The 19,396-nt window shown below is 41.3% G+C and overlaps 1 protein-coding gene across 1 annotated transcript in view; it reads left to right on the plus strand.

The window, feature by feature from the left end:
* The first annotated feature begins 2,936 nt into the window (after positions 1–2,936).
* The window catches only part of ephb4a (eph receptor B4a), a 44,512-nt gene continuing 28,052 nt past the window's right edge, over positions 2,937–19,396 (plus strand). The window contains exon 1 of the mRNA XM_035942350.2: positions 2,937–3,924. Coding sequence (XP_035798243.2) covers positions 3,846–3,924 — 79 coding nt within the window. The 5' untranslated portion in view covers positions 2,937–3,845. The remainder of the gene's footprint in view (positions 3,925–19,396) is intronic.

Genomic DNA, 19,396 nt, shown 5'->3' on the forward strand with positions numbered 1-19,396 from the left:
ACTTTACATAAAAAAGCAGCAACACAAGTTGACCCCAGGAGAAAGAGGAACACTGGCCTCGCCTTGCCCAAATTAAACATTGGTCTGGCCTTGTTAGCAAGCTTGAATTGCCAATGTCTTATTTACATTTTGTCATTTAGACTTAAAATTAGCATTTTCTCTTATTTATGCCGCTGTCTTTCCCACATTTTCTTCAGAAAAGGGATCCCATTCAGTTCCCCTTGAGGAAAACAACCATTAATTAAATAGAAAAATAGGCCGCGCTGCAACACTGATGTAATGAATCCGTAATATTATGGCGCTCATTAAAATATACCACGTTCAGAAGTGGTAGCTAGTTGTTGGAAAATATGCACATTCCAAGGAGATGTCATGAAACGCACACAGGCTTCAATATCACCAGTGAGGTGGTGCCAGTTTCCAATGCTAGCAATGCTACATGTGCAAAATCTCTCTTTTTTTCAGTAGACTTGGGGAAAAAAAACATATATTTTAAAGTTCTAAAGTCAATATTGCAGAAAGGTTGCATCATGAATCAGGTGAAGAACTGAGCTGGCCGACCAGCATTTCACAAACATCAGCACTTTGGACTTTAATGAGAGTTCACATGCTGCACATGTTCAAACCCTCAGTGCCCTTGAAGGCCTGGAGGGTTTCAGTGGTGATGTTCTGTGGTCTCTTTAAATACAGTCTGTGGCCTTAACATGTTAAATCAAACATGCTACAGATGTTCTCTCTGTTGTTGTCAGCATAGCAAAAAGGCTGCATAATCCCATTGCCTTCCCAGTGGGTCACCATCAGGAGTCTGAACTCAGCTCTGTGGGGGTTGGGCTCAAAGTAAAGCCACCTACCTGCAGCTCTGAGCCACAGGACACTTCAGTGGAACAGCATGTCAGCGCTTGCAAGAGGACGCACTTAATTGTTGCTTTGGAGTCGAGACGCTCAGAAATATTCCAAATAACACCGGAGATTGAGAGAATTTGCTGTCAAAATAAAAGCATTGGCTATTGCATCATGTCCAGGGAATCGGTAAAGCTCTATTTGGCCAAGAGTCAATGAATTTAGTGAGAAGCACAATCTAATCCCCACAGTGTTAGATATAAGTCCATGTATGTAGAATTTTAGCATCTGTCTTATTGGATGGATGGTTTCCTGTGATTTTTCTTCCGCTTAGTTGTGTATTGTTAGGGTTAGGAAAATGGAAAATGCTTTCCAATAAAGACACAAGACTGATGTTACACAAGTTAAAATATTAAGGTTTAGACCATTGCTACAGTATTAGTTACAGCTATTGTATGACTAACACTTTCAAATACAATGCATAGTAATAATATTACTAATACTAATAAATCAATATCTCTATATAATTCTAATAATATTATATATAGCAATGCAATACAGAGTGCTATGATATATATAGTATAAAATATCATATATAGCTTAAAATACAATAATACTATATATGTAGAGAATACTGTAATATTATATATAGCATACCTACAAATAATGCTAAACATAGTATATAGTTATAATATAATATAGTATAAAACAGAATTTAATAATACTGTATATATAGTATAGGGGGCTGCACAGTCCCGCAATCTTTCTGCATGGCGTTTGCATGTTCTCCCTGTGCATGCATGGGTTTTCTCTGGGTACTCCGGTTTCCTCCCACAGTCCAAAAACATGCTGAGGTTATTTGGTGATTCTAAAGTGTCCGCGGAATTGAATGCGAGAGTGATTGTTTGTCTGTATATGTAGCCCTGTGATTACTGGTGACTGTAAATGTCTGATAAATTGTATTATTATTCTCCTGCACAGTATTGTTTATGTATTAAGAAGACATTGTAGTCCTGCAGTGCCACCTTGTGGTCTGTTCCGCTTTTATTTTGTTAAGCGCGCGTTTCTTCTTCTTCTGCGGTTTTTGTGATGCCGAACTTCCTGTTTCTTTGTCTAAACAACGTTGTGCCCACGTATTGTCGGAGAAACGGTAAAAGCTGTCTAAAAACAGTAGTTATACATCACATTTATTTGTTTGAATTGTATTAAGGAAAGGTTAACATTGTGATTTACCTCATTATCCTGTATTCGTAGCTCTGAACAGCGACGTGTGTGTATATCGAGCTGGAGAGCATGCTAGCTGATGGCTAACACTTAAATTAGCGCCCTTGGAACGGCGGAATGAGGTATGAAAATGTTAAATATGCATTATTATCAGATGAGTTGCGTTTATTTGTATTGGATGTGAACATGATTTATATGTGAATTGTTTGATACTACAGTGAGGCATTTTGTATTCTGTTTAATTCTGTAGTTTTCACGGTGCTTATGGTACACGGTCTTGCTGAATGAATCCAAGGGGCCGCTACAGTGACCTGTCCAGGGTATATATCATATTAAATACTAAATACTATATATAAATATGCTATATGACATAAAGTGCTATAAGACAATATATAGTATAAAATACCACAATACCATATATAGCATAAAATCCAAATAATAATCTATGTAGTATAGAATACTGATGACACTTATAAACTGTAATTATATATGTGGTATCTAACATACAATGATATATAAAACTACATTCAGCATCCTAGTTTATTATTTGTTGCCTTATCTTGCCTGTAGTTTTGATCTGTTTCGTCCATTTCGTTGACGCTTTAGTTTACCCACATGAGATCAAGTCATAGCCAGCTGTGAGGCAAGTAGACACAGTGTGAGTGTATCTATCCTGGAATATCAAAGGGGTAACTTTGAGGCAACAAAGCGAAATTAAACGACATTTAACAGATGCTGAAATTCCTAATTTACTACTTTTCAACCCTCTGACAGTGTGTTTTATTTTGAAGGCGCTGGCCGGATGCGCTGCGCCTCGTCCTGTGCTCTTGACGCAGCTGTTATGGGAGCAGTGGGCGGAGCTTGCTGCTGCCATTCGACTCCGGGTTTGATGCGGTGGCGGAGTCCTCGGTGACCAGCTTACTGTTGCCAGTCCTCCCAGCTACTTTAGCGCACAACTTTTAATATCCGTTGTGCGTCGAGTCCGCCGACTTCTCCAGTGCGCAAATTAGACATTTTCCCTCAGTTTCAGCCTCATCCTGCCTCTGAAACCAGGCCAAGCTAGACCTGTCGCGCAACATCCCCACCACCTTTTGTGTATTTTTTTCCCGTCCTGCAGCCAAACAGCCTGGTGCTTTAAAGGAATTAAAAATACATAGGAGGGGAAAGCAAAGCGCACTTTGCCGGATTGTTTGACGAACATGACGAGAAGATGTGGAAGAAGGTGTGAAGCCGCTGATGACGAGGATTATTCCTAACAGACGTGCAGTGAGGTGCCCTGGTTGCGGATTCCGGCTGCTCGGTCATCGAGCTGAGGGGGAGATTTTTGGGGAGAAATCGTGTGGAGCACAAAGAGCGTATTAAAGCCCGGCACACAAGTTTTTACGCATGCATCTGCTGTGCGCACTGACAGGACCGAGGTGTTAGAGCGGCTCCAGCGCTCTGCTTTTATTTAGAACTTGTTTTCTCCTCCAGACTTCCAGCACAACTCAAAGTTGGACAAGTTTCCAGTGTGCGGGAACAAACGCTGCATCCAGAGTCTTGAAAACGCGCTGTAAGTCAACGACCAGCTGATTAACCGCATGTAGCCAACGTGTGTTTATTTTCTCTGCTGCGGTGTTTTGAACAGTGTGAGGCTTTTTTTTTCTGAGCTCAAGTCCACTTTAAATGCGGACTGGTTTGAGGTCAGTGATTGCAGAGCCGAGCTGCCAGTCGAGTGGCTGTCAGTGCCACTTGGTTTTGAACCCAAGTCCAGTCATCTCCAACCACCTACCACCGTCGCCATGGAGCTGATATACAGAAGCATCGTCCTGTTGGGCTGCATCTTCCTGGACTGGACTCCTCTGGGTGCTGCAGAGGAAGGTGAGTCTGGGGTTTTTTTTCTCTCTGAGATGCTGCTTGGACTTGTTTTCTGGCTGCATGGTTGAGTGCAAAGTCCAATTAGCGTTGCATCCTGTTCCTAACCAAAAGTAAGTGCAGGAAAACCTCAAGATGTTTTAAAAGCATGCAATGAAAACACAACGCCAGACTTCAACCTCAGCGGAATAATCAGAAATATGGATGAAACCACAACCTCACTAATTAGAATCACTGATGCACAGCTTTCATCTTAATTTCAATGTGAAAACTTTCATAGACAATGCTTTTTTTTTTTTTTTTAAATAAAAAAAACATCCTTCTTCATCTTACTGTGGGTTGAATATTGGTTTTCCCTCGCTGATGTTTCCAGAAAGTCCATTCCTAAGACCAGCTCCCTATTAGTTTTCACTTTCAAGTCATCAAAGGGTTCCCTTCTTGCTTCCTGGGGGACCATTAACCAGCTTACCCTAAAATCAATACTAAAACATTCAGTGCATAGAGCCTAATACAGGCCTGGTGTGATTTCAGCGGTGTTAATGCAGAAAGCTGCAGGAGGCTTCTTAACTTTTACATTAAGCTCTGAAGTAAAGAAAAAAGAAACATCCACCACTTTGCATCAGATATGTAATCTGAAACATAATTTATATTCATTTCTGGCGGCAGGCTTGACATTAACAGGCAAATTGTCCTGGATCGGCTTTGTGGACCCTGGGGGGAGAAATAAAACAGTCTGAAATTATCTGTCATAATGTTAAAGAAAATGATGGTTTCCACCAGTCGGGTTTTACAAGCGAGTAGAGCTCAACATCATCAGCATAACAACGGGGACAGCGTGTGGATAATTTGCGTAATGCAAGGGTGGAGGAGCGAGTGTCAGCGAGCCACACCGAGAAACCAGATGCCTGGGTGTTTATTTACTATTTCTAATCTTCTTACACGTCAGTCTTTTTTTGTGTGTGTGTGTGCGCCACTAATAGGGAAGTTTCAGTGCTGTGAACTGAAAACTGATTCAAGTGCTGCTGAAACATCTTGCAAAAAACCCCCAAAAAACACCTTTGATAGAAAATGGACTTTGGCAATAATAGGCCTGTGTTTACTGAGGATCAGAGGATCACAACTGGGTTCCTTTAAGAGCTGTTGAACTGCAGGGTTTTTAAAAGTAGCGTGCTGCTGTGTAGGCTGCATGCTGCTGCTCACCTGAGAGGACTGCACTTTATTACTCGCCTTTGTGCTTTTTCTGGTAGTTACTGTTTATAGTAGCTAACAGTGGGTGGAAATTTGTAACGAGTACACAACTGTTTAAAGGGATGTTGCTGCTCTCTTAGCATGTTTTTTTTATGCTGTTTTCCCACATGAGAAGAGGAATTGACATCCGTTTTTTGCAGTGCAGGGATTTCAGGATATCAGCTTTTCGTTGGCTAAAAGCAATATTATTCTGACATCTGTAGAAAATTGGATATTGGTTTTGTTTATTGTGTGTTTTGTCTCTTTTGCCTTATAAATTATGCTCTAAATGCAAGTCTAAAGGAGATGTGGAGAGTTTGTAACCATAGCACATACCTTGACATAAAATTGAAAGTTGACAAAACAGCCATTTCTCTGTAATTTCCCGACATGATCTCCTACATGGGGTGGGTGTTTTGCCCTTAAAAAAATAAACTTGCCACGGAAACAATGAGAACTTGTTACAATGAAACTTCTCCAATCAGAAGTAGTTGTAAACAGGAGCACAATCAACACGCATGGCTTCACATATTCTGTGGCAGGAACACAAATCTGTCAGTTGCGTCTGGTTTCAGGCCTCAAACCTTTCTTCTCACAGAGACTTGGAGTTTTGCTGTACTACATGGATGTAGAGCACATGTGACGCCACCCGTGGCTTGGATCGGATTTGCCTCTTGTGCTTACACACCCAATAAAGTGACATGTTAGACTACCGCAGCTACTGACGATCCCAATTCTTGCGGGAGCGACTTTGTTGACATTGTATTTTGAGCGAGAACTTTGGGATTTTCCCAAACTTCATTTTGGTCAGAGTTTTGTGGGAGTCAGGAATCAGGCCATTAATAGAGGGGATGTAGTTTCTTCTGCAGCTGGGGCTGCACCATTTTGCAGCTTAGGACCTGACCTCTGGCTCAACTCTCAATTTTTCGTTCTTCTGTCTTCTTCTCAGGGATTTAGGATACTTGACCTCAGATCTTTGAGTGGGAGATGAGATCCCATAGGTTTTTCTTTTTTTTTTCTTTTTGGTGGCAGAAATTGTTGATAACGCCCTCAGAAAATTGTGAATAGTCTCAGTAGGCTTGGCTCTGGTTCACCTTTCTCTGATGTTTACAAGCTGCTGGTTCCAAACAGGTGCAGCTCCGACACGACGAGGAGAACAGGCGGGAGACGAGGGGTCGTAGCGCCTCGTCGACCGACTCTAGAACATCTGTGTCTTGCCAAGTGTGAACAAGATGTCTGGTTTTCTGTGTCTTGGGTAATGGCCCTCTCCTCTGCCAGCATGCTCTGGATCATCCACCCCCCGCTTGTTCTCCACCTAGTAGGGAATTCTGTAATGAACTGATGGGAGGGCAGATGAAGCTCATAGCTGCCAAACCTCTCCTCCTTTTCCAACTAAAGGATAAATGACTCACTTACACACACCACTTGCTTGTTCAGCGCATGGATCCCTCTTCCTTCTGTCTCTATGAAGATTAAAACACAGACCTCTTGATCAGATAATTACTTTGGCTGGAAATTAATAACATGCTTTGGCTGGAAACTTGTATCGAGGACACACGGACAGTAGAAATAAACACTCTTTCTCTGCTTCGCCGTGCATATATACAAATGCACGGAAATGAATAGACGTAAGCGTTTTAACCAATATTAGTAATTCTCCCTAATGTAGACCTTAGAACATCTTCAGAAATGCAACCATAATGATTCCTTATCCTCCCACACACACACTCAACCTATAAAGTACCCATTTTGTTGTTCTCTCAGCCCCTCTTTATTCCTCGCACATACAGTTTCTCTCTCTTAGCAGTGGCAAGATGCAGCCGGTGACAAAAAGCGCTGCAGTCTTCTCCACCTGTTCAGGTCCACAGCTTTAACGATACCAACTCTGTTATTGGAGGTGATCTGTTCTATCTAATATACGGAGCTTGAAGGCATTTTTGGGGGCGAGGGCAACCGAATCATCTGAGGTGTAACAGGTTTGTAGACAGCCATTCTTAATGTCACTTCATACATTTATCTAGAGCAGATTTTCACCAAGCAATCACAAAATTGGAAGAAAAAAAAGCAAATTAATGTGTTTCCATCTGCTGCTTATACTGCTGCAGTTCTCCAATCAGGTGGCAGTAAAGTGTGCTAAATTAAACGTAATCTTCAAACAAATGAAGATAATGTGCAGTTTAGGTTTATTTTATGTATTAGTGGTCCATGCAAGATCTTCTCATTTCTGTTCACCAGCATTTTTAGTTTCAGCAGCAAATCACATGCAAAAAGTTGCACTTTCCCACCTCAGTCGAGCATAAAAACCTCTTTGTTATTCATGTTTCCAACATTTGAAATGCACATGAGCTTTTGGATGGTTGTGTTCGTGCTATTTGACCGTAGATCAGTTCTGGTGGAGAAACGGCTCAGACCCTGAAGTCGATGAACTCTGCTGTCAATGCTTTACCTGAAAGGTTCGTACTTATTGCACGCAGTTTAAAATTCTAAATCCATCTTTCTCGACGGCAATATGGATTTTTACTGCAGCTGTTACTTCCTGCTATTTACAAGTCATCTATCAACATAGTATGCAACAGCTGCCGTGGTAATTTGTTTGGCTGAGGCCTGTTTTCTTGCTGGGTTTAAAGACACAGACAGGACTTTTTGGTGATGGGAGGAGGAGTGAAGTGTCATCCTGTCCCTTGCAAACTTTACACACCCACAGTGGCTTGTTCCATGCTGCTCCCTTTCTCTCAACCCAAACAAAAGAGGTGACATTAACATCTTTTTGTTTGGCACCAGAAAAGATACACGTGTGCTCTCTTTTCTGAACAATGAGCTCACACAGCCAGAAACTGGTGGAGCAGAAGCCAAACAAGAGTAATGAGACATCTGAGTAGTAAATTCAGATTTCACAGTCACATGATTTAAACCTCTGAACTCCAAAACTGGAGTTTAAAAGGCATGCTGTCTTTTTGCTAAAATGACACCATTTATCAGAAGCAGAGACTATAAAAACACCAAGAACCACTAGATTTTCAACTTTCTGACAGTCCTTGAACTACTGATCTGTGGCGTGCTGTTCCAGTGGGAGACTTTGCCAAATCTAAGCTGAAAATGATGACATTTCAAAATGACTTTATGCTATGTATCTCAGATTTTAAAAATCACCAAAAATAAGCCCTTTGTCCTAGCCTCATTCAGTGAAAATCTAATTACTCTGCGCTCCCCTGTACCACTGTGAAGCCATTAGTGGCTCAGCAGTGACCAACAGTCTTGTGACAAAAAATCAGTTAGTTTTCAGTTTAAACGTGGATGAACTGCATGCAGCACAGATACAAGACAAGTATTGAAACAAATTAACAGTATAATTAAGTAGCAAAGAATCTACAGTAAGCAGATCACTATTTTTTGTAGTGTTTTGAACAACTGTGAAACATGCTGTATGCGTTTTTTCGATTTTAAAATAAGCAATCAAAGGAATTCAACCTTTTTTTGATGATTTGTGGATTTTGATTATGATATACTACACAAAAGACATTTTTGAGTTGTGTCTACTGCTAGCCATGGTTGTGCTGTTTCCATAGAGGTGCAGGAATTCATACTGCATTGAAAAATAAGCTCACAGCAAGTAAAAATGTTGTAGTAACAAAAAAAACAAACAAAAAAACACCCAGAAACTGCTTGGGGTTACGAGGGTTAACCCATATTGTAAATAAAAGCCTCTCCATAATCCATGATCTCAGATATGTCGTTATTTAAGATTATATTTGAAGCAGCTGTAGGGTAATAATAGGGTTGAAACAGCAACAGAGGCCAACATTACATCAGTAGTTTGTTGAAACACGCACTAGTTGCTCATATGCAGCCAGCTGAACAATATGTAACAGCCTGAGACGTTATTGGACTAAATTCTTGTTGAACAGTTAAGGCACTAAAATGTTAAAATATTGTCTATAATAGATAAATAAATTAAAATTACATTGCATAAATGTCAGTAATGTGTCATCAAAAGACTCCATACTCTTGCGTGTAACATAGCGATGTATAGTTAACTCAGACATCTTGCTAAAATGAACTTTTTTGCAATTGTCACTTGACAGAGGAGCCTCAAATGGTATCTGGTCAACAGTGTGTGAGTCAAGAAATCACCCACAACATCTGGTGCATCACCGACATGTTCCAGGTGGAGCTCGTGGGGAATGCAGGCATGCAGACATAAATTCTTGTGGAATTTCAACTTTGCAGACTCATTATCTGCTGGTAGTAGACCCCCTTTGGGCAGGAGATAAGACTGAGGGCTGCCCTCTGAAAACTTTCAACAAGCAGGCCATTCTCTTATTTTTTATTCCATCGGTCTTCTGTTTATTCTTTAACCTCCTGACTCCTTCGTAGCACAACTAGCGCGATGAATAGCATAATGCTGCTCAGCCTAAACTAAACCTCGCTAAGTGTCACCAATGCAGAAAGGATGTTTTTATCTAAGAGGCCCTACTTGAGCCCCAATCCCTTCTTTCACAGACATGTACCCTTTTCTTTTGCTACTCTTTCCACGTCCTCTGTCTCCTTGATGTTTGACTGGTGCTATGCTGTTTTCTCTTGCTGACTGTCTCCCCTGCCGTGGAAATGTGGATCGTTTCCCAGAAATCCTTTTAAATGGAACCGATTTTTATAAGAAAGGGATTTGCATTTAAAGCAACCTCCCCCCTCTCTGAAAGCTTGTAGCCCATCATCCTCAGTACCTCCATCCGATGATTAGCTTCCTCAAGAGTTAAACAGGCATCCGAGTGCCACAAGTACTCTCAGTCCGTGTCTCTCCCTCGCTCTTCCTTTTCTCCCCTGCTCTCAGAGAAGGATGCATATGGCAGCTGGGAGTTGCAGGTGGATGATAGTCTAGCTCGGTGAGAGGATACACCCCCAGCCCATACATCCATGTCAGGCATTCACTTTGGAGAGTCGCTCTGTCCTCCACCCACATGCTACTCTCGGAGAGTGGGACACAATGGGGACAGGCTGCATCGGAGAGGGAATGAGGCCACAGCCTATCAGCCATAAGCACCAAGGAGAATGGCACTTTTAGAGGGATGGAGGGGTTCTCTTTGAAGTGACTCAAGGAGAGATGGGGAGACTGGCATGAGTCAACGAAATAGAAAGAGCAAGTGCAGAGAGGGCAAGGAGGGTGCGAGTATGTGCAAGTCTGCACGGCGCATAACGAGCAAAATATGTATTCTGCCTATTTGCATTCTCTATTCGTACACACCTGGGGCCAGATGTGTGAGATACATGCGATGGGCTGAATGTGTGATTATAATAAAGAGATTAAAAAGGCCTTTAATTAGGAGGCAACAACAGAGGGGGATCTGTTTATCTCAGGTCCATCTTCCTCATTTATCTTGCACCCTCATCACAGCTGGTTTTTTGAGGCACGCCGAGCATTGTGTGGCAAAATAAATCCTTTGTGAGGCATTTGTGCGTGCCATTGTTGCGCTATGCCTTGTGATGTTTTTTTGTCGCCACATTCAAAAATAGAATGAAATCTTGAAGGCGAAGCAGCAACATGAGGCTGCCGAGACGTCTGAGGCTGCATGTGCAAGAATTGATTAAAAAAAAGCAACCTTGATGTAAAAATTTCCCCCCGCTTGAAGCTCGCACCATCAGTAGACTTGATTTGATTTGAGTCTGGGATATTTTCCTCCCTGCGTCATAGGTTGACCTACATCTGGTGTTTGATATGGTCGTTTTAAGCTAAAATGCAATCCGCTTGGTTTCGACATCAACCTACAGGAGCACGTGCATGTATGCCGCTACCTTCATCCGTGCACACATCTTGAGTGAGTCTCCCAGGGCCTGCTTTCATATACCGCTCTGAACCAAGTGGGCTCTGCTATATACGGCATAACAGAGACATTCCTGTGCGCTAGCTGCCCTCCTACAGCTCTCACACAGCTAGGAGCTTTAAGAGGGAGCCATGCTCCAAAATGGAGCGGGTCAGTTGAGTTAAAGAAGTATTCAATACTTTTTTTTGTCAGCATGGTATCTTGGTATCTTATTGTTTAGGGAGCGCTGCAAAGAAAATGTGCTTTCACTTTTTGCCGCATATTCGTACATGTCACAGTTGCTTGAATTGTAACTGGCTGGTGTCTCCGCTCAACCATATTCAATCACTGCATTGAACTGTATTATTAAACTCTGCCATTTTTTTTGTAAGATTGGACAAAAGTATGGTTTTGAAATTCAAACAGTTTGTAAACTACTGAATCCGCCCCCTTCTGGAAGCATAATGTGGCTGGCTGAGGAAGCAAAATGATGCTCTTTGTACTCGAGCAAATGGCTTCACATCCGACAATGAGTTCATCTTTATTCTGAATGTATCGGTCACCGCCGCACAAGCGCCCAGTTGCAGGGTTGTAGGAGCAACGCACAGACTGATGAAGAGAATTGGCGCTCAGTGTGTCTGCTGTCGGTTGAATGTGAAAAAGTGTGATGTGTCGGAACGAAAGAGAAAAATTCTCGCAAAGAGTCTGTACTCTTGTATCTTTACTTAGATGTGTCAATCCTTAGATGGTTTATTTAGCTGGAGTCTGCACTGTTACGTTCAAGCTGTCCACCGCCCACAGCAGATTAGTCACTGAAAGCTGTGGGGCTTTTTTTTTCCCCAGTTTTTTATTATTTTATTTTTTTCCCCAAAAATGAATTGTAGATTCTGCTTTGAAAAAAACTGTTTTAAGTACAGCAATAGACATTTTTGGGGCTCATGAAGAGTTTGTTAGATGCATCACAGCAGTAGACGGAGCCATGTTGGTTTTTCATCAAGCCAGATTTTAAATTATATAGGTCACCTGTTACATATTATTTTACAGAAGTTCACATTTCCGTGCTTTTATTTTGGCTTTTGACATTGTTTTTTCTTGCTGCAAATCTTTTTAGCTCTCTGAATGACATGAATCTTAGTCTTTTGTAGTCGTGACTAAGTGACACCAAACACAATGATGCTGATAATTAATCTATAATTATCTAACTGGAAAGCTATCGGGCCTAATTATTGGAAGACAAAGCCAACTCAGGGGTGGCAGAGTTCCCCGCTGGTTAGGGAGATCATCCCAGATTTCAGCACTGCGTGACTCCAAAGTGTCCACCCTGCAGGGGTGCCAGTCGATGAGTGACCCAGACCTCAGCCTCCCTCACAGCCGAAGACAAGAGGATGAATATCCTCTTCAAAGATTGAGAAAGGGTTTGAAAACAAGCACATAACCTGCACTTTCCCACATTGCATCTGTCAGCTCTCTGGCTTTTCAGACTATTAGCTGCCTTCAAGCCCTCTATAAAGAAGATAGCATAACTTGAGGCTTGCTGGTTTGTAGAGAGCAGTTTTGCCTAAAGTGTGATGATATGTGATCGCTCCCAGGTATAACGCCCTGAAGTGTCTTTATAAAAGTGTTAGACCTGGATTACATTCATGAGGATGATAAAAAAAAAACATGCATTGACAGCTTTCTATCTTAGTAATGTGAGTGTGAAGCCTTTCCCAGACGATAAGTGATCTTTATATTTTCTGTTCTATAACAAGCAGACAGTGTGTCTGGTTGCTTTTGAACGTGGAAATGTGCTGCTTTTCTCTGCCAGCTCTGATCACAGGATTTAGACACTGATGTAGACGAGTACATCAGCCAGCTGATCAATCAATGAGGAGTTCTCCAATGTAAACACCGTCTCTAAGTGAATGAGTTTAGCTCATTTTTGCTTCAACTCTACAGTCGTACAGACTGTAACGCTTCACAGCATCTAACAAAGTGGAACCTTTTACCAGAAGCATACCTGTGATGACCGTCAAAACAGAAAAAGACCAAATTGTACAGGACTAAAGTGCTAAAGTGTACTATGGCTTTCAGTCCTGTGGCATCAAGGTCTTTGAAAAGGAAGGAAAAAAAAGCACACATTCTTAAGCTCAGAAAAGATTACAGCGAGTTCAGCGACTGAAAGGTGTGGCGCGCTCACAAAAACAAGGCATTCCTTGTCTCATCATGTTGTCATTTTTGTCACTTGATCAGTAAGATAATGTGTCAGAATGGATGTTTCTGTAATTCAGTTTGGCTCCTGCAGTATCACTCTATACATGATGCTATACTGGAGCTAGAATCTTCTGCCAAGGCTAATGCTCTATCTCACAATTTAAAGAAAAAAAAGTGACCCAGATTTGCACCAGAATCCCTCTGCCTGTGCTGCACCTCTCCACCAACTTCCATGAAATTCTTGCCTGGTAGTTTTTGCATAATCCTTCTGACTGATGGACAAACTCAGTTCTCGCCTTGGCAGAGGAATTACCTCTTCACGGTTGTATGCTTTCACCAACCAGACCAGCTGCAGTTTACATCCATGTCTGTCCAGACTCATGTAATCTACCGTAAGTGTTTAATTTCATTCAGAGAAACATAAACAACAGCGTGACATTCCTTTCATGCATCCACATGCCTGGCTAATAAAGCTGACTCTGAAAAGGTTGCAGCCATATAAACAGTGCCTTAAATGTGGATGTGGCTGCAAAGAAACCTTAAAGTTCTAACATGTGGAGGCTTCACACTCATTTTCAACCCAGCAGCGTAAAAGATCAATACAATCGCCATAGTTTTAAGTTTGCCACCTAAGATTAGCGTTGTTCAGTAGTCTCACTCAACAACGTCTGGCAACAAAACGCTCTATCTTGTTTGCAGTCCTTTAAACAAATTTCAGTCATCCTTAGGCGGAGCTAAGCAAAAGATGCAGCTTTAGTGTTCCTTCAAAATAGTGACAGGTGGAATTGTTTTTGGTGGAACATTTGCTTGCAAGACGGCAAGTGCTGTCATTTAAATGAATAATCCACCAAAAAAAAAAAACAAAACAACTAGCAGGGCCGCCTCACTGCACGACCAAATTCTTAAAAAAGCTGGCTGACATGAGCAGCCAATGGCAGGCTTGAATCCACAATCTACATCTGGTGAGTCAGACTACCAAATCCAACCAAATGTGGAATATGGTCACAATCTCCCCTTCTGTTCCTGAGTTATGGTGTTAAATATTTGCCAGAAAAGTTATACAGAACACTATAAAGTCACAGTGAAGTTGATCCATTGGATATAAAATGTTATTATTAAATTCTGTCAGACCTTTTCAATTTGAAATGTTCATATTTCAATATGAATTTGTGAGTTGTGGCCAAAATTTGAACCACTTTATCCTTTACATTCAACTGGATGTTTGTGCCAAATTTAAAGCGATTCCCAGATGGCATTCCTGAATTATTAAGAATGAGATATATGGATGAAAAACAGAATAACATAATTTGGCAGTGACTTTTGGCACCACAAAGGCACAGTAAAAAAAAAAAAGGTTAGGCCACCTCCCGTTGAAAAATGCTGAATATTGGTGGGTAAACATTGATGTCTTTTTATACTTGTTTAATTTTAGACTTTTGAGCACTAATTTGAGAAGAACCATATGGCTTCTGATAATTATCATCTGAAAATGTAAGTTAAATTAATTGATAGATAATGAAGAAAAAGAACAAATGAGTGTAAATAATGAGAGAAGAAAGAAACGTGGGAGAGGAGAGTCGATAAATTGATTAGACAAGTGACAGAAAATTAGTTGCAGACAATCTTGATAAGTGAACAGTCATTTTGCCACCTATCTTTTTCTATGCTGAAAAAAACTTACTGCACAAATATCATTTATTTTCTTTGACATTTTAAAAACAAAATGATGAATTGAAAATGTTATTTGCTGAGGCCAAGATGTGGAGTCCCATAATAAAATTAGTCACTGGGTTATAGTGGAAATGATCAATCTGAAGGTCCGCCTGAAAAATCGATAGATCACACAACGCTTGTTTTCCTACTTTTTGGGTGTCATGTCAAGTGGTGTCTCTTTCCATCGTGCACAGTGTTCTTTATTTGAAGACAGCATGGCTTGTCGAAACGCAGAAGGTTTTGAGAGACGCGGTATATCCTCCAAAATAAATGATTTGATTTGGAGGGAAAAAAAGAGCCTTTTTAAGTTTTCCTTTGTAATTCATTCTTCTTCTTATAGGGTTCGGTATCAGGAAGCCACCAGGGGCCTGGTGTAGCCTGCAACAATGTTCTCCAGAAGCCTTTCAGTTTTTCACAGAGTTGGGTTATTTTTGAAGAGGGCTTGAGAAAGTGGTGCCCATAATTGGAACTAGCAGGAGGTGAATTCTCTCAGTGGCAGATCAATATTCCAAAGAAGCTGAAATACGCTGTAAAGCAAGGCAATTTACCCAATCATACTGTATGAGAGCAAGTCCGGGGCATTATGTGTGTAAAGCCTCAAGTTTTTAAATGTGTTTGCTGAGAAATGAATTCTACATGATTAACAATTTAACCAGAAAGAATGTTTTTTTTCTTCCTTGCTTCCTACTGGGAATTAAATTCAAAAATCTTTAGCTTTTGCTTCTCCTTTCCAATATTAGGCAGCTCCTGTTGTAAAGATGTCCAACAGCAAAGACTTTCTATAATAACGCTCTAATCCACTGTCAAACAGGCATAGAGGTCACTTCTGTGCAGATAATGCTCATTTTTCATCTCGTTTAGTTTCTTTGGGTAGACCTCACATCTCCGTGATTTATGTTTGTCTGAGAGCAAAGGCCTGTTTGAGTCTAAGATGCACAAGTGCTGCTCAGCGGTTGACACATGGGTCAAAACTCATTACTCGTAGGCGGCAGTATAAAGCACACAGAACCAAGTCCAGACCTCACATCCTCTTAACCTTAACCTCTCATTTTATACCAGGGTCGAAGCTTTTTATAACGCTGCGATTAGAAGTAAATATTTGCTGTGAACCCGTGTGATTTGAGTAATGCCACAGTTTTCTCTTTCACTTTAATTAAAAGCGAATAGGAACGCGTCATAGGTGGATTCATTAATCAACATTTGTTTTGTGTTCTGACTCCGCAGAGAAGCTTTTGTTGGGATTCACAGATGAGTGCACATTTAACACTTAGCAAGAATTAAACTAGAAACCCAAACAGTGTGAGGGTTGTATTGAATTTCTTATCAGCTGAGGCTGAGTAGTCCTTCTGATCCTTCACATGAGCTCTGCAGTGTGAACTCTGAGACTGACCAGGGAAAAACACATCTTTACCTGGAAATGATTAACATGATGATTCCATCAAGTAAATCTCTGATGACCGTGTTAGCTTTAGTCAAAACTCTCAGAGGTCAGGTATCGCAGACCAGAGGGCTGCACTATGAAGCAGGATTAATGAGTTATCGAGGTATGTGGAAGTCAGAGCTTGCAGCGTCATGAAGGTGTTTTTCTTTTAACCTTCTGGATCTCCATGGTAGCTGCACAACTAACCTCATCTGGGGGAGGTTTTGTTTAGAGTTTGGGATTTAAATCGGCTGTAAGATGCTCTTTCTCCCCCCAATTCTTTTCCTGGGATTTCCTACAAGCGATTTAGATTCTCGCTGAGCTACGTAATGTATGCTGACCTGTTGTGCTGTAAATTAGTTGCAATTGTATTGCCACAGGAACCTACATGCCCTCAACTGGTGTTCATATGTTTCATGCTGAATTCTAGCCCAGTCCATTACCCTGCCAGTACTTCAGCTAATAGAACAAAGGTTAGAAAATTGATTAGTCTGTTTGTATGTATTCAACTGTAACATTATTTCACCTTTTTTTTATGGCCAAAAACTCGACAGGTTTCCATGTAGCCTTTGTTGTGGAGCAGTGTCAGACTTAATGCACTTGTTGAGTGTTGTGTTTAAACGAGTGGAAGTTTAAGAGCTCTAATGTGCAGCTGTCATGTCGGAAATAAAAAGCTGCACTGAGTGGTGAAATAAATACATTAACACGCAATTATCAATTTCCTACCAGCATTCCTCTCTCGCATTACTCACAGTAACAGCTCTTTTTATTGTAATACATTTTCATATTCTTTCAAACTCTCTTTTCTGACATCCTGTTTCTCTTGACTGAAGTGTCCAGCACATGATTTGTGCAGAAAAAGAGTCCGTAGCACATCAAAATTTTCTGTAACACACAGCGCGTGAAGAAGAAAACCTATGTGTACAAATAAAATTGATAACCGCCATCGTGATATCCATTATCTGTAATTGAGGTTTTGGTTTTTGCCAAGCCAGCTAACACAAAGAAAGCCTCACTGTGTCAGATTGTTTTGTATCACACCCTGCTGGTCTCAAACCTTAGTGCCTTGGCTCAGACAGTGTGATTCCCAGCACTGTTGATCTTCCTCGTAGCATCTTTGGTTTCTGTCCAGTATGAAGCTTCCTCTCTAACTAGGCCACATCCTGTCCTGGGACAGAAACCAACCACAACACTTACTGATATGCGTCCTTACAGACAAGGAGGAAAAAGGGGTCAACCATTAACACCTCTTCTCATCTCACCCTTGCTCCTTCCATCGTACTACTTGGTGACACATACTTAGTAGGTGTGATCCTCCACACGTGCCCTCTGAGGCTTTTGTTTTACACTAAGCGTGGAGCGAAGCCGCTCGGCTGCTGTGCATGTGAATGAATGATGTGTGGTGCTGGCGGCCGACACCCACCAAAACCGGGAGACAGGATGGGGACAGGAACTGCAGGAAGCTGAGGTCTAATCTCACCAGACATAACTCTGTCAAAGACACACAAACATGGTTCATACACTTCCAGTGCATCATTTTCTAAACATTAATGTCCACGTGCACATGCTAAGCTACACTAAACAGCAGACACGTGAAGGAAAATCACTGGTTGATGACCTGCGTATATGCAGCCTGTTCTGGCACCATGTGTCCAGTAATACCTTGAGTATAATCACTTGTACCTCCTTAGATTAGCCAACCATACAGACATGACAGCAGTATCAATATTCTCATCTAAAGCCGGATTATTGGTTTGTCTGTACTGCATGTCGGGGAAGTCGAACAGCTCCTTAAACCTCCTTCTCTTTACACCTTCCAGCTTTCTGTAACTTTCAAAAAAAAACAACCTTGATTCACACCCACTTCACGCCGTCACTGGCCAGCTGAATGGAGGTGAGAGAAAAGCCGGGCCTTGTGCTCCTCGTCCTCTCCTTGCTTATTTATTACTTAACGATATGTGGCACTTTTCATGTGACCCACCCAATGCAACAGTATCACGGTCTCCCTGGAGGGACTGTCTGAAAATGTGATCCACCATCTTCTTACATGACATCCATCCTCTCCACGAAGGCCAACTTCTCACTCCGTCCTCCAGCGTGGAGGTTTTTTCGGATCAACATTAAACGCATTTTGTATCTGATGTGCTCCCACAGCATGTGTTAAGAACGAGTTCTGAGAAAGCATAAGCCGGCCTCTAATTCCTGGCGAGAAAGCAAATGAAAGCAGGTCCCAGAATGTTGAGTTATTGAAATATTGCTTTATTTTTTAAATGGAGATGTCAAATGGACTAATGCTCTGGAGCATACGCATGTCTGATTTCAGGATATTAGCTCTGCAAAATTGCCTGTGCTCATAGTATTCCCTGATACACATGAGAGACATTGCTGGAGGACATCAAGAAATTACTTTCACGTAGAAACAAGATAAATCTTCATATCAAAGAGAGGACAGCAGTTTACAGTCCCAAACCATCAAACAGACATTATCCAATGATATTCCTTTGCTTAGCAGGTTATTATAATTCCATTTGTGTGTGTTGTATTGATTAGAGCACTTTCTAGGAAAAATACCTGATAAGAAAAATGTTTCTTCTGTTTGTTTTTATCTCTAAATAATTAAATCGCACAGTTATTACATGTAAATGTTAGGGAGATGTGATGATAAAAACCAGTGTGCAGAAATACGTTGTAAAGCCCGCATCCGTGTCAGCCAGCCTAGATACTGAGCAAAGTAGCTCAGTGAATGTAGCTGTAATATTTGTAAAACACACCGATAAGCCCATCTCATTTTTGTGCATTTGTCATATGTAAACCCCAAATCTTCTGACATCTCATCCCCTTCGAACATTCTTCTTTTTCATTATCCCCGTTCTTCCCCTCCGTCTCCATTTCTCTAGGTGTGTGAGGGTAATTGGCTCTCTGTTTCTTTAATTAAAATGAGGTCTAATTGTAGCTGAAGCAGGGCAAACCTTCATAGGCCTATAATTTCCCTATCACACTCCAGAGCCACGGAGAAAGTGGAAAATAGGGAGGGACAGGGCATGCAGGGAGGGAATTAGCGTACAAGTCGAGAATAGTGAATGTTATTTAGAAAAAAAAAAAAGGATTCACATTAAGTGGATGCTGTTGA

Source organism: Amphiprion ocellaris, chromosome 14 (assembly GCF_022539595.1).
Source record: "Amphiprion ocellaris isolate individual 3 ecotype Okinawa chromosome 14, ASM2253959v1, whole genome shotgun sequence".
NCBI lineage: Eukaryota > Metazoa > Chordata > Actinopteri > Pomacentridae > Amphiprion > Amphiprion ocellaris.